At 35.4% G+C, this 18770-nt stretch overlaps 3 protein-coding genes across 7 annotated transcripts in view; 2 read left to right on the forward strand and 1 right to left on the reverse strand.

Annotated features, from left to right (window-relative positions):
* Nucleotides 1–6219, reverse strand: part of LOC111709660 (potassium voltage-gated channel subfamily B member 1) — a 72230-nt gene extending 66011 nt beyond the window's left edge. For all 4 annotated transcript variants that reach the window (XM_023483446.1, XM_023483445.1, XM_023483444.1 and 1 more), the window contains exon 1: nt 6009–6219. The gene's annotated coding sequence lies outside the window, so the exon portion shown is untranslated. The remainder of the gene's footprint in view (nt 1–6008) is intronic.
* LOC111709672 (lethal(3)malignant brain tumor-like protein 3) overlaps nt 3234–18770 on the forward strand; it is a 25145-nt gene continuing 9608 nt past the window's right edge. Inside the window, exons 1-4 of the mRNA XM_023483496.1 lie at nt 3234–3301; nt 10917–11062; nt 11517–11647; nt 12252–12329. Coding sequence (XP_023339264.1) covers nt 3234–3301; nt 10917–11062; nt 11517–11647; nt 12252–12329 — 423 coding nt within the window. The remainder of the gene's footprint in view (nt 3302–10916; nt 11063–11516; nt 11648–12251; nt 12330–18770) is intronic.
* LOC111709662 (uncharacterized) lies at nt 12979–18390 on the forward strand. 2 transcript variants are annotated; one of them, XM_023483447.1, is made up of 10 exons: nt 12979–13045; nt 13399–14423; nt 14503–14592; nt 14675–15457; nt 15513–15590; nt 15958–16064; nt 16518–16599; nt 17237–17363; nt 17472–17544; nt 18279–18390. In XM_023483447.1, the coding sequence occupies exons 1-10, from the start codon at nt 12997–12999 to the stop codon at nt 18373–18375; spliced, it is 2511 nt and encodes an 836-aa protein (XP_023339215.1). In that variant the 5' UTR covers nt 12979–12996; the 3' UTR covers nt 18376–18390. The 2 variants fall into 2 exon arrangements, with proteins under 2 accessions (XP_023339215.1, XP_023339216.1); XM_023483448.1 differs by lacking the exon at nt 14503–14592.

The following is an 18770-nucleotide window of genomic DNA, read 5'->3' on the forward strand; positions in this document are numbered from 1 at the left end:
ACGCTCCTGTAGGGGGGGGGAGGTTCAGCCCCAATGAACCCCTGTATACGCTCCTGTAGGGGAGGGGGGGGGGTCAGCCCCAATAGACCCCCTCTGTAGAACTATATAAAAGGGTTATTACCCACAAAGGATGAGACTTGAATGACCACCCGAAACTCTTCAAATATAATTATATAAAGTTTATTTTAATTTTCTGCATTAAATATAGATTTTAAATGACATATTTAATAATACGGCAAACAAGTTTGAATCTGCAGGAAACCTTTAATGAAAGAATTCTATTTCGTGGATAACTCTGTATATGAACAATATAATTCTACAGAACCCCCTCTATGTATAAAAGATAATTGCACTTAATCAGGACACACATAAACATCAATTTATCTTATAAAGTTTTACCAATGTCCTACAGGCTTGCTCCTAATTATTCTACCACGGTAAACTTAATCAATTTATCTACAGAGAAGAAAATTCCAGTTTAAAAAGTAAATAAATGTATATAATGTATGTACTATGCACACTCTCAGGATAAGATTTGTATGGAACCTCTATTCAAATCTATACGTAAAATAATGTTGGTTTAAAACAATTTCTGGGTAGAGCACCACGGCTAGGACAGGCTAGGGGGCTCAAGCGCGACGACTAAGACAGGCAAAGTGGGTAAGCGCTTAGGACAGGCTAGGGACCTAAAAACGTAATGTTTTGCGTACAAAAGTCTTAAAATGGGCGGTTAAGTGGGGGTTAAAAAAAGTTTACTAGGAAATATTATATATAGATAGATTAACAGAAAGATTGATAGATAAATTGATAAATAAATAAATAGATAGATAGATAGACAAATAGATAGATAGATAGATTGAGGCTGGTTTAAAATCAATACAAAGTAACAACTTAGCTATGAATATTTTATCATTAGACGACCCGTAGCTTAGGACTCTTAATATCCAATATACAAGCTTTATACTATAGAATCCTAGACTCTGAGTGTACCGTGTACCTAGACCCATATTAGGTATATACCTAGACACCATTATAAAATATAAACCCGGCTCATGATATTTCCTTTATTTGGTATATCCTCGCCATTATCCATGGCTGTACATAAGGTGTTCACTTACACTTATTTGTCGGTGAGTAAAAGTGTAAAAATTCAAGTTTAAAAATTGTTTAAAGGAACTATTAGTGCAATTTAAAGTGACCCTCCGTGCAAAAATGGCAATAATGCCTGATTCACGATAGTACTCTTGTTGTCTGATCAAGTATCAATTGGATGTCAATGTTTATAAGTTTAAAATTTTCAATTGGAGGTTCTCTACGAACTACGAAAATGAAAGTTCCAGATTATTGATCAGATAAAGGTTTCAAGAGTACCGTTGTGAATCGGGCATTGCTATCTAGCTTTGCATGAAGGGTTACTTGAAATTTCGCTTACACAACAATTAAGTATAGACCTTACGCGGCGCTTGAATTCAAATTGAAGAAACTAAACCCATTTGCTCCTGTTAGTATGTATATCGCTCACTCTTCCCCAAACTTAACTCTAATTAAAGTGAGAAGATGAGAAAAAGATGAATTTTGATAAAGTCCAGACCGTGTTCAGTGCTTGTGACGTCATATCTAAAAAATTTAGAAGATCCTACATTGATTTCTTTCGCCAGTATAGAGTAGAAGAAAACAGTGTATAATATAGTTGGTTTTAAATTATTTATGTATAAAGCAGAAGAAAAATATTATTCTTAAAGGGACTTGCGACGTTATTTCGAGTGACCCTCCGTTTTCAAAATAACATACCTGACTCACGACGATACCCTTTAAATCTTTACCGTAGTAACACTGATCGAGGAAGATATTGTAATTTTTTCTCTCTTGAAATATTTTTAACAAAAAGTAAATTTTGGAAAGGGAAACCGCAGATCAAAATGATTAGTTTTCAGAATTTAGGAAACCGTGGAAAGTTCCATCAATTAAGCTCAAACGTAGGTTTGTTGGGAACCGTTAGGAATTGAACATGTAACTCTCAAAATTAAAGATCAGTCTAAATTTCGTCGAGAGTCCCTGTAAAAAAACACATTTTCTCCGTCTTTATATAAATAATTTACAAATAACTAGAAAATGAAAAACGTTTTTGGCGAATATCAACATTAAAGGTTTTTATTGTATTTACACTTTATCTCTTGGTATTCCTGCCAAATGATTAAATACTCTAAGAATTATGTATAAACAAATTGTATTAAATCAACATTAATCCAGCCGCAACCCCCTGAGATATTTATGTTTAATCTTGCAACAGTAATTTATCCAATAAAACAATAAAAATAAAGAAGAATTCCGCAGGTTTACAAAAGAATTGCAAATTCAACAAAAATGAAGTTAAAGGATTTAGAAAGAGCAGTACGATGGTTTAAAATTTAGGTAACGTAGATCTAGGTTGTGTATAGATCTAGGTTGTGTATAGATCTAGGTTGTGTATAGATCTAGGTTGGATAAATATGTGAATCTAGGTAAGATAGATCTAGGTTGGATATAGACAGTGGCGCAACTAGGGGGGGGAGCACCCGAGTTTCGCCCCTCCCCCCCTCAACAGATTTCGACCCCCACCTCACTTGACTTCAGCATTATCATGATTGTGGACCATCTTTCATCAAATTTTGCCAATTAAGAAAAAGCACATGAACCTTTCTTTGGCGTTTCGCGCTTCAGTTCTAATAGAATTTCTATCTATTTCCTCGTTTACGACTTAAAGAAAATCAGTCATTCTTTATTTATCCCATTTAAAAAACCTGTAAAATTGTTAGTTCTCATGAGTATTACAATACATAGATCATTTAAGGTTACACAAAACTTGACTACCTAAGAAGAATACAAGAAATATGATTAGGATTATATCGGACTATTAGGACTTTTTCAGACTAACAGACACTAGGAAATACATGAAACAAAATACTAGAAGAGCAGAAATGTTTCAGTCAATCCTTCTAAAATAAAAAAATGCTGTTTTTTAACTCTAAATCCTAAAAACAGTGCTTTCTTTTAGAGTTTTTTTCGACAGGTCGGATATATTTTGACAGGTCGGATGTATTTTGACAGGTCGGATATATTTCGACAGGTCGGATATAAAATCTGGGAATTGTTTTCCATGGATGTTTCAGGGTTTTACCACTCTCCATTAAAATCCATTATTTCTTGATCATGAATAAACAGGTTTATAATGGATACAGGTACTGGACGGATACATGTATAGGACGGATTCATGTATTGTGGATACAGATATAGGACGGATACAGGTACAGAACGGATACAGGTACAGGACGGATACAGGTACAGGACGGATACATGTATAGAGCGGATACAGGTATAGGAGGGATACATGCATGTATAGGACAGATACAGGTACAGAACGGATACATGTATAGAACGGATAGAGGTATAGGTAGGATACATACATGTACAGGACGGATATATGAATAGGACGGAAATAGGTATAGGACGGATACAGGTATAGGACGGATACAGGTATAAGATGGAAGTATCCGCAAGTTTTGAAGGTTTTTAAGAAAAGAACTATTTTAGTGATAAAGTGAATGGTATAAGATACAAAAGTTTAGGATGCAGGTATAAATAGATTAAATACAATATGTAAACAAAAATATTATGAAATATTTTAGTTAATCAACAGATTTACTAGGAGAAGGGTTAGAAAGAGAAAAGAAAAATATCGGCCGTGTTGATTGGACTACAACTAGATTTTGTCCTAAACCCCANACCTCTCCCTACCGTGCCAAAAACTGAAACTTTACCATTTTAACTATTAATACATAAAGTAGTGAAAACTAAATATTTTAAAACATTGATTTTTTAATCAACTTTTTCATCCAGGATGAAAAGCTAATTTTAGGTAAATGTTTAGGCATTTAAAGAGAACATATTTAATTAAATTTTATCTGCTCTTTTTCGTGATATCACATTGGTGTCCTTTAAATCTTTTTATATTAAAACATATTTTTGTATTACTAAGCCAGACAAACAAGAAAATAGTTGAGATATATTCAGTTGCAAACATGTAAAACTTACAAGGGTGCCGTAGTGAATTGTTTATGCCATTCTTTATTCAAGAAACTGTTTGAAAGGAATTGAGTCTTTGCCACATCCTCTGATTTTCTAATCTCTATATCTCTGTAACCCAATGCCGTAGACCTTAGATATTTCAAACTTTGAATTCTATTAGATGAAAAAATCTAAGTTTGAAATATCAGAGGTTTACACCATCAGGGGGAAAAAATATAGGTATTAGAAAATCAGAGTTTGTTACAAAGACTCAATTCCTTTGCGTAAATAATAGAGTTTTAACAAATTTAATATTTCCAGCCTATGAATTTACATAAACAAGTTAATTACACTGTAAAACACAAAATATAAAATCAAACTTTCAAAGACCGCAAAGGATTATTTTAATCTAGAATTTACTTTTTCTAAACATTAGAGTACTATGGTCATGGTTTCAAAAGAAAACAAAAAATTTGAAAGTTATTGACACCCTCCCCCACCCCCACGAATATCCACATCACAAAATTGCAAGTTTCGTTTCTGGTGCAGGCTTCATTCTTCATAAAAATCTTGAGATTCAAGAAAACTGTATTAACAAGCGCTTCGTGCCAATTCACAACAGAATCCTTGAAACCTTTATGTGATCAATAATGCTAGAGATATTAATGTTTTTCTAGACTTAAACTGTTGAATTACCATGTGTTTTCCTGCGGTTACTTTTGAAGCAAACCCACAATGGAAAAAAATTATTTTCTTAAATTAGTTACCGGGCATCGTCATCTTTGCATGGAAGGTCACGTGAAATTACGCTTACCAGTCCCTTTAAATGTTAATATATCTGTCAGTTTTTTCTTCGTTCATGAAAAGAGCGAAAGCTTTTAAACATTTCGCATGAGTTAATAATACTATCTGATGCATTTTTAAAACCAATCCTGTGATCATGTCATGAGGTTCAACAATAGGTCTGGCCTGATTAATTAAGCAGTTTTGACCTTTATTCCATCCGAACATAGAAAAAACCCGAGGCACATCGATCCAGATTTATATGAAAAGCTTTTTCTGGACCGGATCCACTTTGAAGTGTTTGATTTTACCTTACTAACTCACAAATAGTTTTTTAGCCATTAATAAGTACATTTATGCTTTTGAAGCTTGAAATTAGTTGGCAAAGGAACTGAGTATTTGCCACACATCCAAATTTTCTAGTCCCTAATTTGTTTGCAACCCAATGTCGTAAACCTTTGATATTTCAGTTAGATAATTTGATCTAACAGAAATCATAGTTTAAAATATCTAAGGCCTACGACATTGGGTTGCAAAGAAATAGAGACTAGAAAATTTGAGTTTGTGACAAAAAATCAATTCCTTTCCTAACTATTTTTGCGTAAGAGCGCAACCTTTGAATCACTGTGACCGCCACCGTGGCCCTTCTTGCAAATTGCAAAAGCATATCGAGCTAAGGGGGCAACACAAACTAAAAATGACGGTAATTTATCAATTTTATTTAGTTTTAAAGCACAATCTGTTTAATTAAAACTTCATACTTTATAATTGTCACAAGTATAACATTAACTTAAAACATTTTATAGAGAAACTCAAATATTCAAGGAAAATTAAAAAATATTTTGTTAAACTTAACTACCCTCAATCTACCCCCTCCCTCCCCTCCCTCTTCAGTTAGAGTTCTTCTATCTGAAGAGTTTTATCCTATAGATTGAAATATTAAATTCAAGATTGGTTTTATCTGATGATACACTGAACCTGAACCCGGTTCCAGCCCATATCCAACCATAAACATATCTCAATACTTACCCCCCACCCTCCCCTTCATCCCCTCCCCTCCTCTCTCACATGATTAACTTAATAAAGTATTATATAATTATAAATATATTGACTAAAGACAATTCTAGTTTTGTTGCTTTAACAATAATATGGAGGCCGGGGAGTACTGGGCTTATATTCACCTGTAGCCTTACTCTACTATACACCCTCCTCCCGCACTCCTCTACCTCCTAGTCCTCCCTCCCAGCCCTCCTAGAGGGAGGTACCTCCCCGCCAGAAGGCGTGGCTAGGGCTGGGGAGTAAACATAAGGCGGGGACTGCTCCCCTGTGTAGTATAAAGGGAGGGAGTATCACGTATAATCATAACATATAAAGGCTGAGACGGTTACTCTACGAGGCTCTGTTTGATACTGGATACAGTGGAGGGAGGCAGTTTAGCCTTCCCTTTCCCAGTACCTACAGGGTACCACACCTACCCACCTACCCTGTGCCCAGTACTTGTATAGGGTACCACACCTACCTTAATGCCCACCCATGGCCCATTATGACAGGATACCATGCCTTAATTCTAAATGTCCAATCCTTCTCTAAATGTCCGATCCTTCTCTAACTATGCTACCTTTTCCAATCATTCGTAGAGAGCATTCACGAACACTGGACTCAGGATTCATTTGGGGGTTCCCACCTTCTTAGTTTCTTTTCCCAATTCTTATAGAGATTGGTAGCCATCCCCCTCACGTTATTGATGTTATGTACTTTCCCAAAGGCATTTTCCCAAGTGGAAACTTCCCAAGAGTATTTTCCCAAGTGGAAATTTCCAAAATGTGTATTATCCCAAGCGACAACTTCCTAAATGTGCAATATCCCAAGTGGCAACTTCCCAAGTATGTCCTAGCCGCAGCGCTCAACCCCAGCCTGTTCTAGCCGAGGCGATCGGCACCCTAGCCCATCCTAGCCACAGTACTCGGACCCCATTGTAGCCTGCGGCGCCTTAGGAGGGCCTAACCTAACCTTTGGGAAGTTGCCGCTTGGGAATTTGGACATTTAGGAAGTTGCCACTTGGGAAATCTATATATTATACTTGGGAAAGTACCTTTGAGAAAGTACCTAATACTTATTTATTCACTAAAGTACAAATGTCCCAAAACTCTGTACTTAGTTCCTAACTGCACACCTATGTAATGTGTCCCTCCCCCTCTCCCCAATAATTTTCATTTAAGGGAGTAACGGAGGGGGAGGGGTGGTCTTTATTCTGCGTAGATTTTAATTTAAGAAATCCGACAAAAAATCATGTAAACAAATTACATGACATAATATTTCTTAACAATAAAATTGATATCTACAAAACTGTCTGACTCCATTCGTGAAACCGGGTTTCCGAAACTGGGTTTCATTACGATATTCTGTTTTAAGTTTCGGGCTCTGTAATTATTTCCTGAATATTCTTATAAAGTAGATATCTTGACGTTGCTTTATAATATACTTGTTGTCGTTGATTTCTAAATTAAACTGAAGAAAAGAAAGTCAAGATTTCCATTAAATAAAAAAAGCTTGAAATTGAAAAACACATACGATTTATAAAATTGGGAACATTTTTTGCCTCGAAATCCTGAATCTGTCAGGGGGTGGCGAATGTCCCCCCGCCACCCCCCTGTATCCGCCCCTGGTTACTAGCTGAAGTACATGTTGAAAATAAAATCCAATTTTGAAGAAAAAAGCTAATATTTTATGCAGCGTACCCATGGGTTTCCAAAAAAATTGATCCAGCTGTTTGGCCATAAACATATACATAAATATATATATTTATATGAGCGAAGAGCTTCATTATATAGATAACTCTTATTATATAACTCTATCTAGCACCGTGGACAAACTATTTGATTTCTTCAATTTGAATTCAATCGAAGCCTCCTGATCCATAAATCAACAATCTTTAAACTTACTTTTTAATTGTATAAACGCATCCGCGGACAAGAAAAGTATAAAAGAGAAAAAGCTAAAAATGTGAAATATTTTAAATTGTGATCGAAAGTCGCAGCTTGCTGGAACAAGGGCCGAACTTTCAAATCTATGGCCCTATAACATTAATAGAAAAGGAAAAATGTGTAGATACAATCTGATATAAGTTTAATAGTTGTTCATCGCACTATCTGTAGGATAGCATTAAAATGAAGTGTACGCGAAAAACGATAAACCATAATTAAATCATGAGCCAAAATCTATTTTATATCTAATAAACTTCTGTTTTATTGCTAGCCGACATTTTTGCAAAAAAAAGTTTGGTATGATTCGTTTTCTACTGACCGTAATCATCTTTTACACATATTTTATATCTGAAATAAAAGTTAAAAGATTTTTTTTTTCTAAATACTGCATTGCTGAACTTGAATTTAAAGTTTTATAATCCTTGAAATATGTTTTTTGTAGCGCTTAACATGTACATTTTAAAACTTCAAAGCACTTGTTTTTTGGTTAAGTTTTAAGATGTATAATTGGCAAAATTCTCATGTTTTGCCACCTTTGGATCACAGTGTGTCAAATTAAATACAAAGAAAATAGACATTTGGGAAGTATGTTTTACATTGCATATTTTATATTATAATTTAATCTACATTTAACATCAAAGTCATGTGTCTAGCTAGCTGGTAAAATTGGTATTCTAAAGGGGAGGAGGGGGGGGGGGCAAACAAACTGATTGAGGGGCGTAGTAAAAAGGACCCCCCCACCCCTCCCTAGTGAGCTAATCTGGCTGAGTCAATGACACCACTCAAGTATTTTTTTTTCTGTATTCTCCGAGTGGAAAATAAGTTTTACTACGAGGTTTGGTGGTTTTCAAGTTTCTAGAATTTGTGTCTTGAAATGTCAATAACGAGTCAGTCGAGTGGACTAACATTGGTCCTCATACACTCAAGCCTTGCACATACACACACACTCATCCTCACATACACATTAATATTATCATTTAGACCGTTACCAGGGGCGTATCTAGGGGGGAATATGGGGGCTTAAACCCCCTCCCCCTGTGGAAAAGTGGTGGTTGTGATTTTCAGTATATAGTTATATGCATCTTTTAACATGTTGCCCACCCCCCGGCCCCCAGGAAAAACTCCTATATAGTATATTGTTGTATGTATTGTATTTGTATAATGTATACATTCTACGAACACAATTACATCATTACATGCACACAATTACTCAGCGACAGACACACAAAAACGACCTTACATCAAGGCTCACACAAACTTTGTCATTCAATTGTAATTGTCTTATATGCTATAGACAGATGTATTTACATATTGAACATTAATTGGGTGATTTTCCATGATTTTGCATCAAAAATAAAATCTTTTTTTTAATGAAATAAATTTTTATTAAATAAAAATTTTACCCTAAAACTTTTTCTAAATAAGTTCATTGATTTTTTACTGAATTTCAACATATATTCTCAGAAGTGTTTATTACAAAGATAAATCAATTAGCCAAAAAATGGCTATAATTTAATTTTTTTGTATCTTCAAAATAGTCAAAAGTTTCCAATATTTTTAATTGAAAACTGAAAAAAAGTGGAAAAGGGGGGATACCTGTCATCTTGACCCCCTTGGCTTTGGGCTTGGTTGGATGGGGGGTGGGGGTGTTCGACTCAATTGTTTTCAATTTCAAAATTTTTAAGATTATAATTATATATAAAAAACAAAATTGTCCAGAAATAGAAACTCAAATCACTAATCTAAATAGTGTCAAATATGTCAACACTAACGCTAGTGAATAATCAAATTATTGTTATTGTGAATTCTTTTAGTAAAGCCATTGTAATTTGGTCTAAGTTACTATAAATAAACCCGCTGAGGACAGATGATACTATAGAACTATAAGAAAAGAGACTCAATAAATATTTATAATATAAAATTCCTTCACCGTTTCACGACGCTCGAATTATAACACAATGAATCACGAAACAAATACTTTATTTAATAATGTACAATACTGCATTTAGGAAAATTTTAAACCCTACAGGTTGATTGATTGATTATCTTAATTTATACACTTATATACAGCTGAATGACTAGTAACTCTCAGCCAAGCTACAATTGAACAGGGTGGACCGCGCCAACAATTAATCCTTCAACTCCTGAATGGATACAATTATCAAAATATGATTTTTAAGGATTACTAGAAGATTTTGAAGGTTTACTGATGATGTTCGATATTTAGCATCATTAGAGAATGCAAAAGAAATTATCTAATCTATCGAACACAACAGATCTGGATTTGTACTTTCTCAAGGGATTAACTTTACAAAAGTTTTACAAAAGTTCTGACTTGGAGCCGTGCTGCTACATATGGTCTATGATGCATTTTTCTCTAAGTGTGTTTAATTACTTGTATAGGTACAAAACATAAATCTTATCTTAAAAAAATAAGTTTATTTCGATGTATAGGTCGTAACTATAGTTGCACCACTGGTAAGAATGGTTTAATGATTCATTTTTTTTAACCCAAATACCCATGTAAATCAATTGACGGGTTATTGAGTTAGAATTAATTAACTTATGCAATATTATTTCTTTGCTTATACAAAAAGTGTACATCCGACCTAAAAACAAGCGTCCATCCGACCTACAAAAGTGTATATATGACCTAAAATAAGCCTACATCCGACCTATACAAAAGGTGTACATCCTTTCTACGAAAAGTGTACATCCGATCTACAAAAAGTATGCATCCAACCTAAAATAAAGTGTTCATCCGACCTACAAAAAGTGTACATCCGACCTACAAAAAGTGTATGTCTGACCTACAAAAAGTGTGCATCAAACATGTGCATTCTATCTACAAAAGTCTACATCCCAGCTACAAAAAGTGTCCATCTGACCTAAAAAAAGTGTACATCCGACCTACAAAACATGTACACATTTGAAAATTGCACATCTGACCTACAAAAAGTATGCATCCCAAATTAAAGAAAGTGTCCATCTGACCTAATAAAGTGTCCATCTGACCTACAAAAAGTGTCCACCAACCTACAAAAAGTGTGCATCCGGCAGGTGTCGGTTACATATCAGGATGGATCAGGTGAGTGATTGATTGAGATATTATCTTAAATTTTTGCTCAGGCTTCGACTCCACTTTGACGGATACAGTGATAGCCATGATTTCTGGGAGAATGCTGATAGTGAAAACCTGTTCCCGGCAACATGGTGTTCAAGGAACAATCAGAAACTCACTCCTCCGAAAGGTAAAGGAACATGGTGCTCAAGGAACATCAGAAACTCACTCCTCCGAAAGGTAAATGAACATGGTGCTCAAGGAACCTTCAGAAACTCACTCCTCCGAAAGGTAAAGGAACATAGTGCTCAAGGAACCATCAGAAACTCACTTCTCCGAAAGGTAAATGAACATAGTGCTCAAGGAACCATCAGAAACTCACTCCTCCGAAAGGTAAGGGAACATGGTGCTCAAGGAACCATCAGAGACTTAATCCTTCGAAAGGTAAAGGAACATGATGCTCAAGGAACCCTCAGAAACTCACTCCTCCTAAAGATAAAGTAACATGGTGCTCAAGGAACCATTAGAAACTTACTCCTCCGAAAGGTAAAGGAACATGGTGCTCTAGAAACCATCAGAAACTTACTCTTCATATAGATATTCAACCTAAACCATCACATTTTTATTGATCTTCTGAATTGTAGGATATGGGAAGACTGTATTCTGCTGGGACACTTATCTCAGAATAACGAAGAGTATTGCTGCGCCAGAAGAGCTGTTCTTTGGTCGTTCAAGAGCAGCTGTAGGAGCAGATTCAGCTGTTCATGGTTGGAAGGTACATGCGTTTATTTGTACAAGACATAATAGAGGTTTAAAATATATGAGTTTGTTGAACTATCTTACTTTCAAAAGAAGTAGCTGAATCAGTCATCATCTTTAATATATTCATAAATTTAGTAATTTACATCATTTTACAGCTAGTGCAGAAAGTACAAAAATTACAGTAAATTATATTTTAAATATGACAATACAAGTACAATAAAGTACAACTTGAGTACGGTTTCTGACAGTACAGTTTTGATTAATATTAAAAAGGGAAATCTAATAAAAGATAATTTTGAAAATGCAAAAACTGCCTAGTTTTTACACGCTAGGTTCTCCTTCGTGGAAATGATTTTGGAAGTTTTGAGAGAAAATATGAAAAATCGGAAATAAAATGACATGATTTTCCCCTCTTTTTATTTTTCTCCGAGAATGATTTTTCTCACTAAAGAAAAGAAACCATAAATTTTGGCACTCTGCTTAAAATGTTCTTAATTAACTTTTTTTAAGAGGCGGGGGAAATTATGTTTTAATAAGATTTAGTATATAACCCTGAAGATGTAGGTAATGGTATAATTAAACAACAGTTTTGAAAAGTCATTAAAATATATTTTTAGATCGGGATGAAGCTTGAAGCTTGTGATAGGCAGAATAAATCACTGGTCTGTGTGGCAACTGTTGGGAACGTTATGGAGGTATGAAACGTTAGGGGTATATGTTGTTACTCCCCCCCCCCCTTTTNGGGGAGGGAGAACTCAAAATTTGACCAAACTTTGAAGAGAAATTGATAAAAGTGTGTAAGTAGAGAAAGAGACTAAAAAAGAAGGGTTGGAAAATATGTTAAACCTGAAATAGGGAGAGAAATTTAAATCAGTTCGGATTTTCTTCCCTAAAACTAATCTAGAAAATCAAAAAAGGGAAAATAAATATTTTTAGTTTAGTTTGAAAGTTTCTTAAGAATTAAAAGAGGGAAAAGGATTTAGTTTAGATCGAATTCTCTTCCCCACAAGCTTCCTGAAAAGTCAGCTCAAAAGTCAGCTTGAATTTTCATCATGCCCTACAAAATTTTTTTTAATTCGCATGATGCTTATTTGATTAAATAGACTCTAAACCAAGTTTGATGCGATGTAATGACAAAGGGAAGAAGTTCTCATTACAACAATGTCAACAATAAACCTGTATAGATCAAAAACAACTGGAATAAATACAGAAACTCAAGAGCTGATATTGAAATACTACAACTTGCCTGATCAGCTCTCAAAATTGCATATTAACCATCCTGGGGGGGGGGGGGGGGGGGGGGAGGCAAGGCTCAATTAGAATTTATCCCCTCTTCTGTTAATCTCTATATTTTCTGTTCAGATGATGGTAATTATGAATCAGGGGACTGAGGAGTCTTCAAATGCTAGAGGTAGTCAAACTATTATAATTTTTATCTAATTTTATAGAAATTTGAATTCTTTTTAACTCATTGTGCCTGACATGAAGATGGGCTCTGATGATTTTTGGGGATATACATCCCAAGAGTTCAGGGGTGTACATTTTCTTGATGGTTATGCTTGCGCGTAGTGGACTCTTTTTTTAATTGTTTTTATCTTTTGAGTTAGAGGAAATAAATGATATTTAGAGTAAAATAATAAAGAAATGAATTATTGTCATGAAAATAGGATGAAAAACTTACCTCTAGAGTCCAAATGTCCAATTTTTTTTAGTTTTTCTTGAAAATATTTACCCTACTAGATTTTGAAGTCTTACTTTGTGCAGGTGAAACTGAACCTAAAGATGAACTGCACTGCTCTTCCAACACTCTGGGGAATCCAGGAGGAAATAATGTTCCACATCAACTTGAGAAAAATATACCTGAAAACCTGGAGAATCTTGACAATTATAAAGAAAAAGCAGAAACTTCTTTGGCGAATAAAGTCCCAAGCCAAAATTCACAAAATTCTCTTAAAGCAAAGTTTCCAGGTCTTGATTCGATTGTACCTGATGTTTCTAACTTAGAATCACAGTCATTCGTTGTTTCTCCTAACCCTGCTTCTGATCCTATAAAAACAATTCCAATCGCAGAAATAGGGTTAACCCAGCTGCCTGGCGTCCGACTACCTGTTATTCACACAACCCCTGCTGTTGGTCAGTTTCAAGTTCTTCAACCCCAAGGAGTTCCTAGAACCGGACTTCCCCAAACTGTCATTGGGGGTCAAGTTTTTTCAACTGTAACCCAAGTAACCCGGGCAGGGAGCTCTGTTCCAATTTCGGGATGGCCAATTCCTACAGTAGGTATAAGTCCTACTGTAGCCGTCTCTACCAGTCAACTTGTTGTAGGCCGGAAGACGTTAGCCTTGAATAGCCAACAAGTACTCGGAAGTACCCTAGTTGGTTCTGGTAGTCCGCTACTTCTAGGAAATACTCCAGGAGTTTTCTCCAGTCAACAGCTTGTCATTGGAAGAACAGTAGGTAGGCCTTCTGTTCATCTTTTGGCGGGGAAAACGGGGGGTGTAACTGCAGGTCAACTTATCGTAGGGAACACTGGCGCAGAAACTGCAGGTCAACTTGCAGTAGGGAATACATGCGGTGTACCTGCTGGTCAACTTGTAGTAGGGAACACTAGCATAGTCACTGAAGGTCAGCTTGTAGTAGGGAACACTGCTGTAACAGCTGGGCAACTCACAGTTAACAGTAGTCCTGGAATACCTGGAAGTCAACAGCTAGCTGGAAGTAAACTGGGAGCTCCAGTTCAGATTCCCATGGTGCTTCCGATAGTCACCACTACAATTAGTGCTACAAAGGTTCATTAAATTTTTAAAAATCTAATTTCAAGGATTTTTGGTTAAATACCAAGGTTGATTATAAACACTTTTTATGTAGGGAGTTCAGCTTCCTTTAGCGATGACAGGGTCGACAATCGTTAACAATCAAATGTTAGTTTTACCCCCCTCTGTAATGCAAATTCAACAGGTAAGAAAAACTGCGCCAAAATGTTGCGTAGGAAAAAAATAACAAGCACAACATTTTCGTGAAATAATCGAGTATTTTTTAGAATCCCCCCAGTTCGGTGCAAGGTCAGAGGAAAAGTATAGTTTTGAAGAAACCAATATCTACTCCTCATCTTCCCGTCTCAAGTCAAATTATAGGCAAAATTCCTCCAAGTGTTATTCGGGTTTCTGCTCTCAAAAAACCAAACCAAGTTTTTCATGTTCAAACTGATCCACAACCTGCTTCCGAGGGAAACGCTTTTAAGGTTAAGAACGAAGATGTTACTGTCACTGATTCATTAAGAGTTTCAGATCAGCATAAAATCCAATCTGAAATTGAAGAAGCTGGAAATCCATCTCAGCTAACCGTAGACGAAAGTTCATCTCCGACTGAGTTGAGTAAAAATGACACTTTTCAAGCCGCAGAACAAGAAAGCAACCCTTCACAAGCTTTCGAAGAAGAACCTTCTAATAGACAGCCTGTAGCAAGACAACTTGATCTAGATGAATCTCAGGATATATCTGATATGTCCCTGGAATGTGATGAGGAGTTTGATGACAGCTTTGAGAAGAAAGAGAATGAAAAAGAAGTGGATGATGACGAGAGTCTTGAAGAGCTGAATAACGAAGTTGAAGAGCTGAATAACGACGTTGAAGAGCAAAGTGACGAGGAAGAAGAAGTACACAAAGCGGAAACTAACAATGGTAGTAATGGAGGAATAGACACGGTTGATCTGCTGAAACCTCTACCTGGAACTATACCTGGACCTGCTAAAGTTGAAGTAAAAACTAATGAATTTGGAATAATGGAGGTTGTGGATCCAAGCATTATGCAACCAATTCGTAAGGTAAAATATAACTCTTTAAAATTAGCCATTACATTTTATAATTTCTACATTTTAGGTGGAAGAATTATCTAAACCTACGAACCTTCTTCATTCCCCCAACTCTAGAAAAGAGTCAATGGCAAGAAGGATACAGGTCACAATCATTTGATATTTTCATTTTACAAGTTTTGACTCAATCCTGATTTCTTGAAACACTATCTATCATCTTTCCCCCTTCTTTCTTTTAACACACAAACGGGATTTTTCATATAAAAAGTGTTCCATCAAATATATTATTATTTGTAAGATATTTCATTGAATGTTAGTTCCTATATTTCCTTAAAAGGTAGGTCTGCATTACATTTTATGATCATTTTTTCACAGTTAGTTCGTCTATAATTTTTTAACCTAACCTAACTCAATTTTATTTGTCTGAACCCCTTTGCCCAATACTGTGCATAAATGAAGAGAGGGGGGGGGGGTGTTCATATATTTTAAAAATAAATCCTAAATTGTTTTAGGACGATGAGATCTTGTATTGTGAGGGATGTGGTTGCTATGGTATGGCAGGAGAATTTGTTGCTCAGAATAGTTGCAGCAATACCTGCAATAATCTTATTCAATCCAGGTCACAGATTTTTTTTCAAATTTTCAAATGACCTCCCATTAAGAGATGGGCAATAGGCATGCCCAATTTACAATGATACCCTTAAAACCTTTATCTAATAAACAATGCTAAAAATATCCTTGTTTTTCTAGCTGACAATTTTCTTTTAAGTAGAAATGCGTAAGTCACTTTACAAAAAATCATAACGGAAAATAATAATTTTTTCTAAAAGAACATGAAATATAAATCTCTGTTAGCTCATGAAATGAAATGGGTAGATTTTTAGTTTAGTTTATTAAAGGTGAATTTACTCAGTTTTTGAATAAAGTAATCACAGGATCTGAATAACATCATGAAGATTAAAAAATTTTAAGTTGAATAATTAACGTGAATGAATGAATGTTTTAAAAAGGGTTCGTCCTGAGATTACAACCGATGAATTTAAGAAGTAACGGAACGAATTTTATTCTCTAGGTCTAGGGATAAACAGAGAAGGGAGCGGGAACTCCAGGTTATAAGAATGAGAAGAGATGAGAAGAGAGTTCCACCGCAGAAGGTACTAACCAAATTAACCGAACCTGAGTTTTGATTTAAAGGATTGGCCCTGACCAAATTTTATCAGATTTCTAATTTTAAGAAAAGGTGAAAATTTAATTTCACATGTACGGGTGTAATGTAAACTTTTAAGATATAGAATCACGAGATATTTTTAAATAATAAAAAAGTTGCTCAAGAATGATAAAGTCCAAATATACTGCTAGTGTTTTTCTTAGTCTCTTTAGTCTATATACTTACATCAAGTTCAAGTTAAACCAACCAGGAAAGGAGCAGTAGATACACTCTCAAGTGATCCTCAATGTTTAGAAGAGTATAGTAGCACAATTAACCCGTATTCTGAGAAAAGGAAAATATCGTCGTTTTTTATCTACTGACGATTTTCTTCACTTTTTACAACTGCTTTAATGCGCAATTTACTTAAATAGAAGACCGCGAATGAAAATATTCGATTTTAAGATAAGGAAATTGACATACCTTCATCAATTTTTACTCAGGCATATAGGTTTAAAGGGCACCGCTGAGAATCAGACATCATTCCATATTCCATGAGCAAAAAAAAATATTTTCTGTGTCTTACAGTATTTTATGGTTTCATTGGCTATGGATGACCACTCCCTTTAAAAATGTTTGTACAGGGAAAGAGAAAAGGATTGCCTGCGCCGTCAACGGAGGAGGAGATGAACAACTGGAAGAGCTCCCAGTACAACACCGTCTACGCCTGGCAGGATCCTAAAAAGGGGTTCATCTGGTCTAAATATCTTGGTAATATGTTTATCTGATCTAAATATCTTGTTCATTCATCTTCTTCTCATTCTCCTTTCAAACGTTTTGATCAATTATATTGATCAGTCATAATTATTCTTTGTGTAGATTATTGCGGAGCCCGAGCAGCCCCGGTTCGACTGTTCCCTGGAGAACCCTTTCCTGATCCGCATGCTTTCAGGAAAATCATCATTTTTAAGACTTAATATTATAAAATAAACAAAGATTTTAGAAAATCTTTACAGGACACATTTAAACTTTTAGAAAATGTAATTTTTATCGACAATATCAAACATTTTAAAGTTTTTAGTGTATTTTAATTATTTTTAAGGGTCAAAACGGGAAAAAAATATTTTATGTATTATTTCAGGGTTAGGGTTAGTAAAGACAATTTCTGAGCCGAGCGCTGCGGCTTGGACAGGCTAGGGGGCCGAGCGCTGTGCTAGTAGTTCAAATGAATATAAAACATACCATAAAAATATGTATTATTTAAGAGTTAGGTTAGGTTAAGACAGTTTCTGGGTCGAGCGCTGCGGCTAGGACCGGCTAGGGGGCCAAGCGCTGCTTCTACTAGTTCTAATGAACATAAAAATAGTTCAAATTAACCAAAAATAGTCTAAATGAAATTTTGCCCGTTTGTCGCACTTTTTGACCTTATGTCGTTTTATCCTTTGTCTTTTTACCCTTTGTCGCGTTCTTGACCGTTTATAGTTTGCCCCTAGGTCGTTTTACCCTACGTCGTTTGACCCTTTGTCGCGTTCTTGTCCTTTTGTCGTTTGCCCCTAGGTCGTTTTACCCTATGGCATTTGACCCTAGGTAGTTCTCTTTTTATTTTTTAAATGTTCTTGTTCTGAGATTTCCGCCAATTAAATTTTTTTTAAATAACACAAATTTAAAATATTTTTTGGATGTCAGGGAAGGGATGAAGTTAGAGGCAATAGATCCTCTTCATCAATCTGTTATATGTGTTGTCTCAATATCAGAGGTTCAGGGACCCAGGTACAATTATTGAATGATTGAATTAATTGATTGGGTATTTGATTTGTTGATTGAATATTTGGTTAAATAATAGATTGATTGAGTGAGGCATGGCTCAAATTTGGTCATGTGGCAAGGAACTTCGCGCCTTTCAGTAAACGGTTGTTGTAACTTCTTCCTAAATATAAAAAGAAGTCCAGGCTGAAAAACCAGGACACGGAAAGGACTTGAACCTCCAATCCACTACTGGAGCCCATTGTCATCCCCGCCCCTTGTGATTTGATTTGATTTTGTATATGAGAAATTGCCCCATTATGTTTTTAATTACTAAGATTACTAATTTTAGCAGTTAAGTTGAGCAAATTATAGACCTATCATGGCTATGCTGCGCGATCTTTAACATAAGTCTGAAATTAGCTTTTCTTTAAA

Source organism: Eurytemora carolleeae, unplaced genomic scaffold (assembly GCF_000591075.1).
Source record: "Eurytemora carolleeae unplaced genomic scaffold, Eaff_2.0 scaffold662, whole genome shotgun sequence".
Classification (NCBI taxonomy): Eukaryota; Metazoa; Arthropoda; class Copepoda; order Calanoida; family Temoridae; genus Eurytemora; species Eurytemora carolleeae.

Coding starts and splice junctions, on each gene's coding strand:
- LOC111709662 (XM_023483447.1), top strand. CDS start 12,997: ATGATGGTAATTATGAATCAGGGGACTGAGGAGTCTTCAAATGCTAGA. Junction 13,046..13,398: donor GGAGTCTTCAAATGCTAGAG/GTAGTCAAACTA, acceptor TACTTTGTGCAG/GTGAAACTGAACCTAAAGAT. Junction 14,593..14,674: donor CTGTAATGCAAATTCAACAG/GTAAGAAAAACT, acceptor AGTATTTTTTAG/AATCCCCCCAGTTCGGTGCA.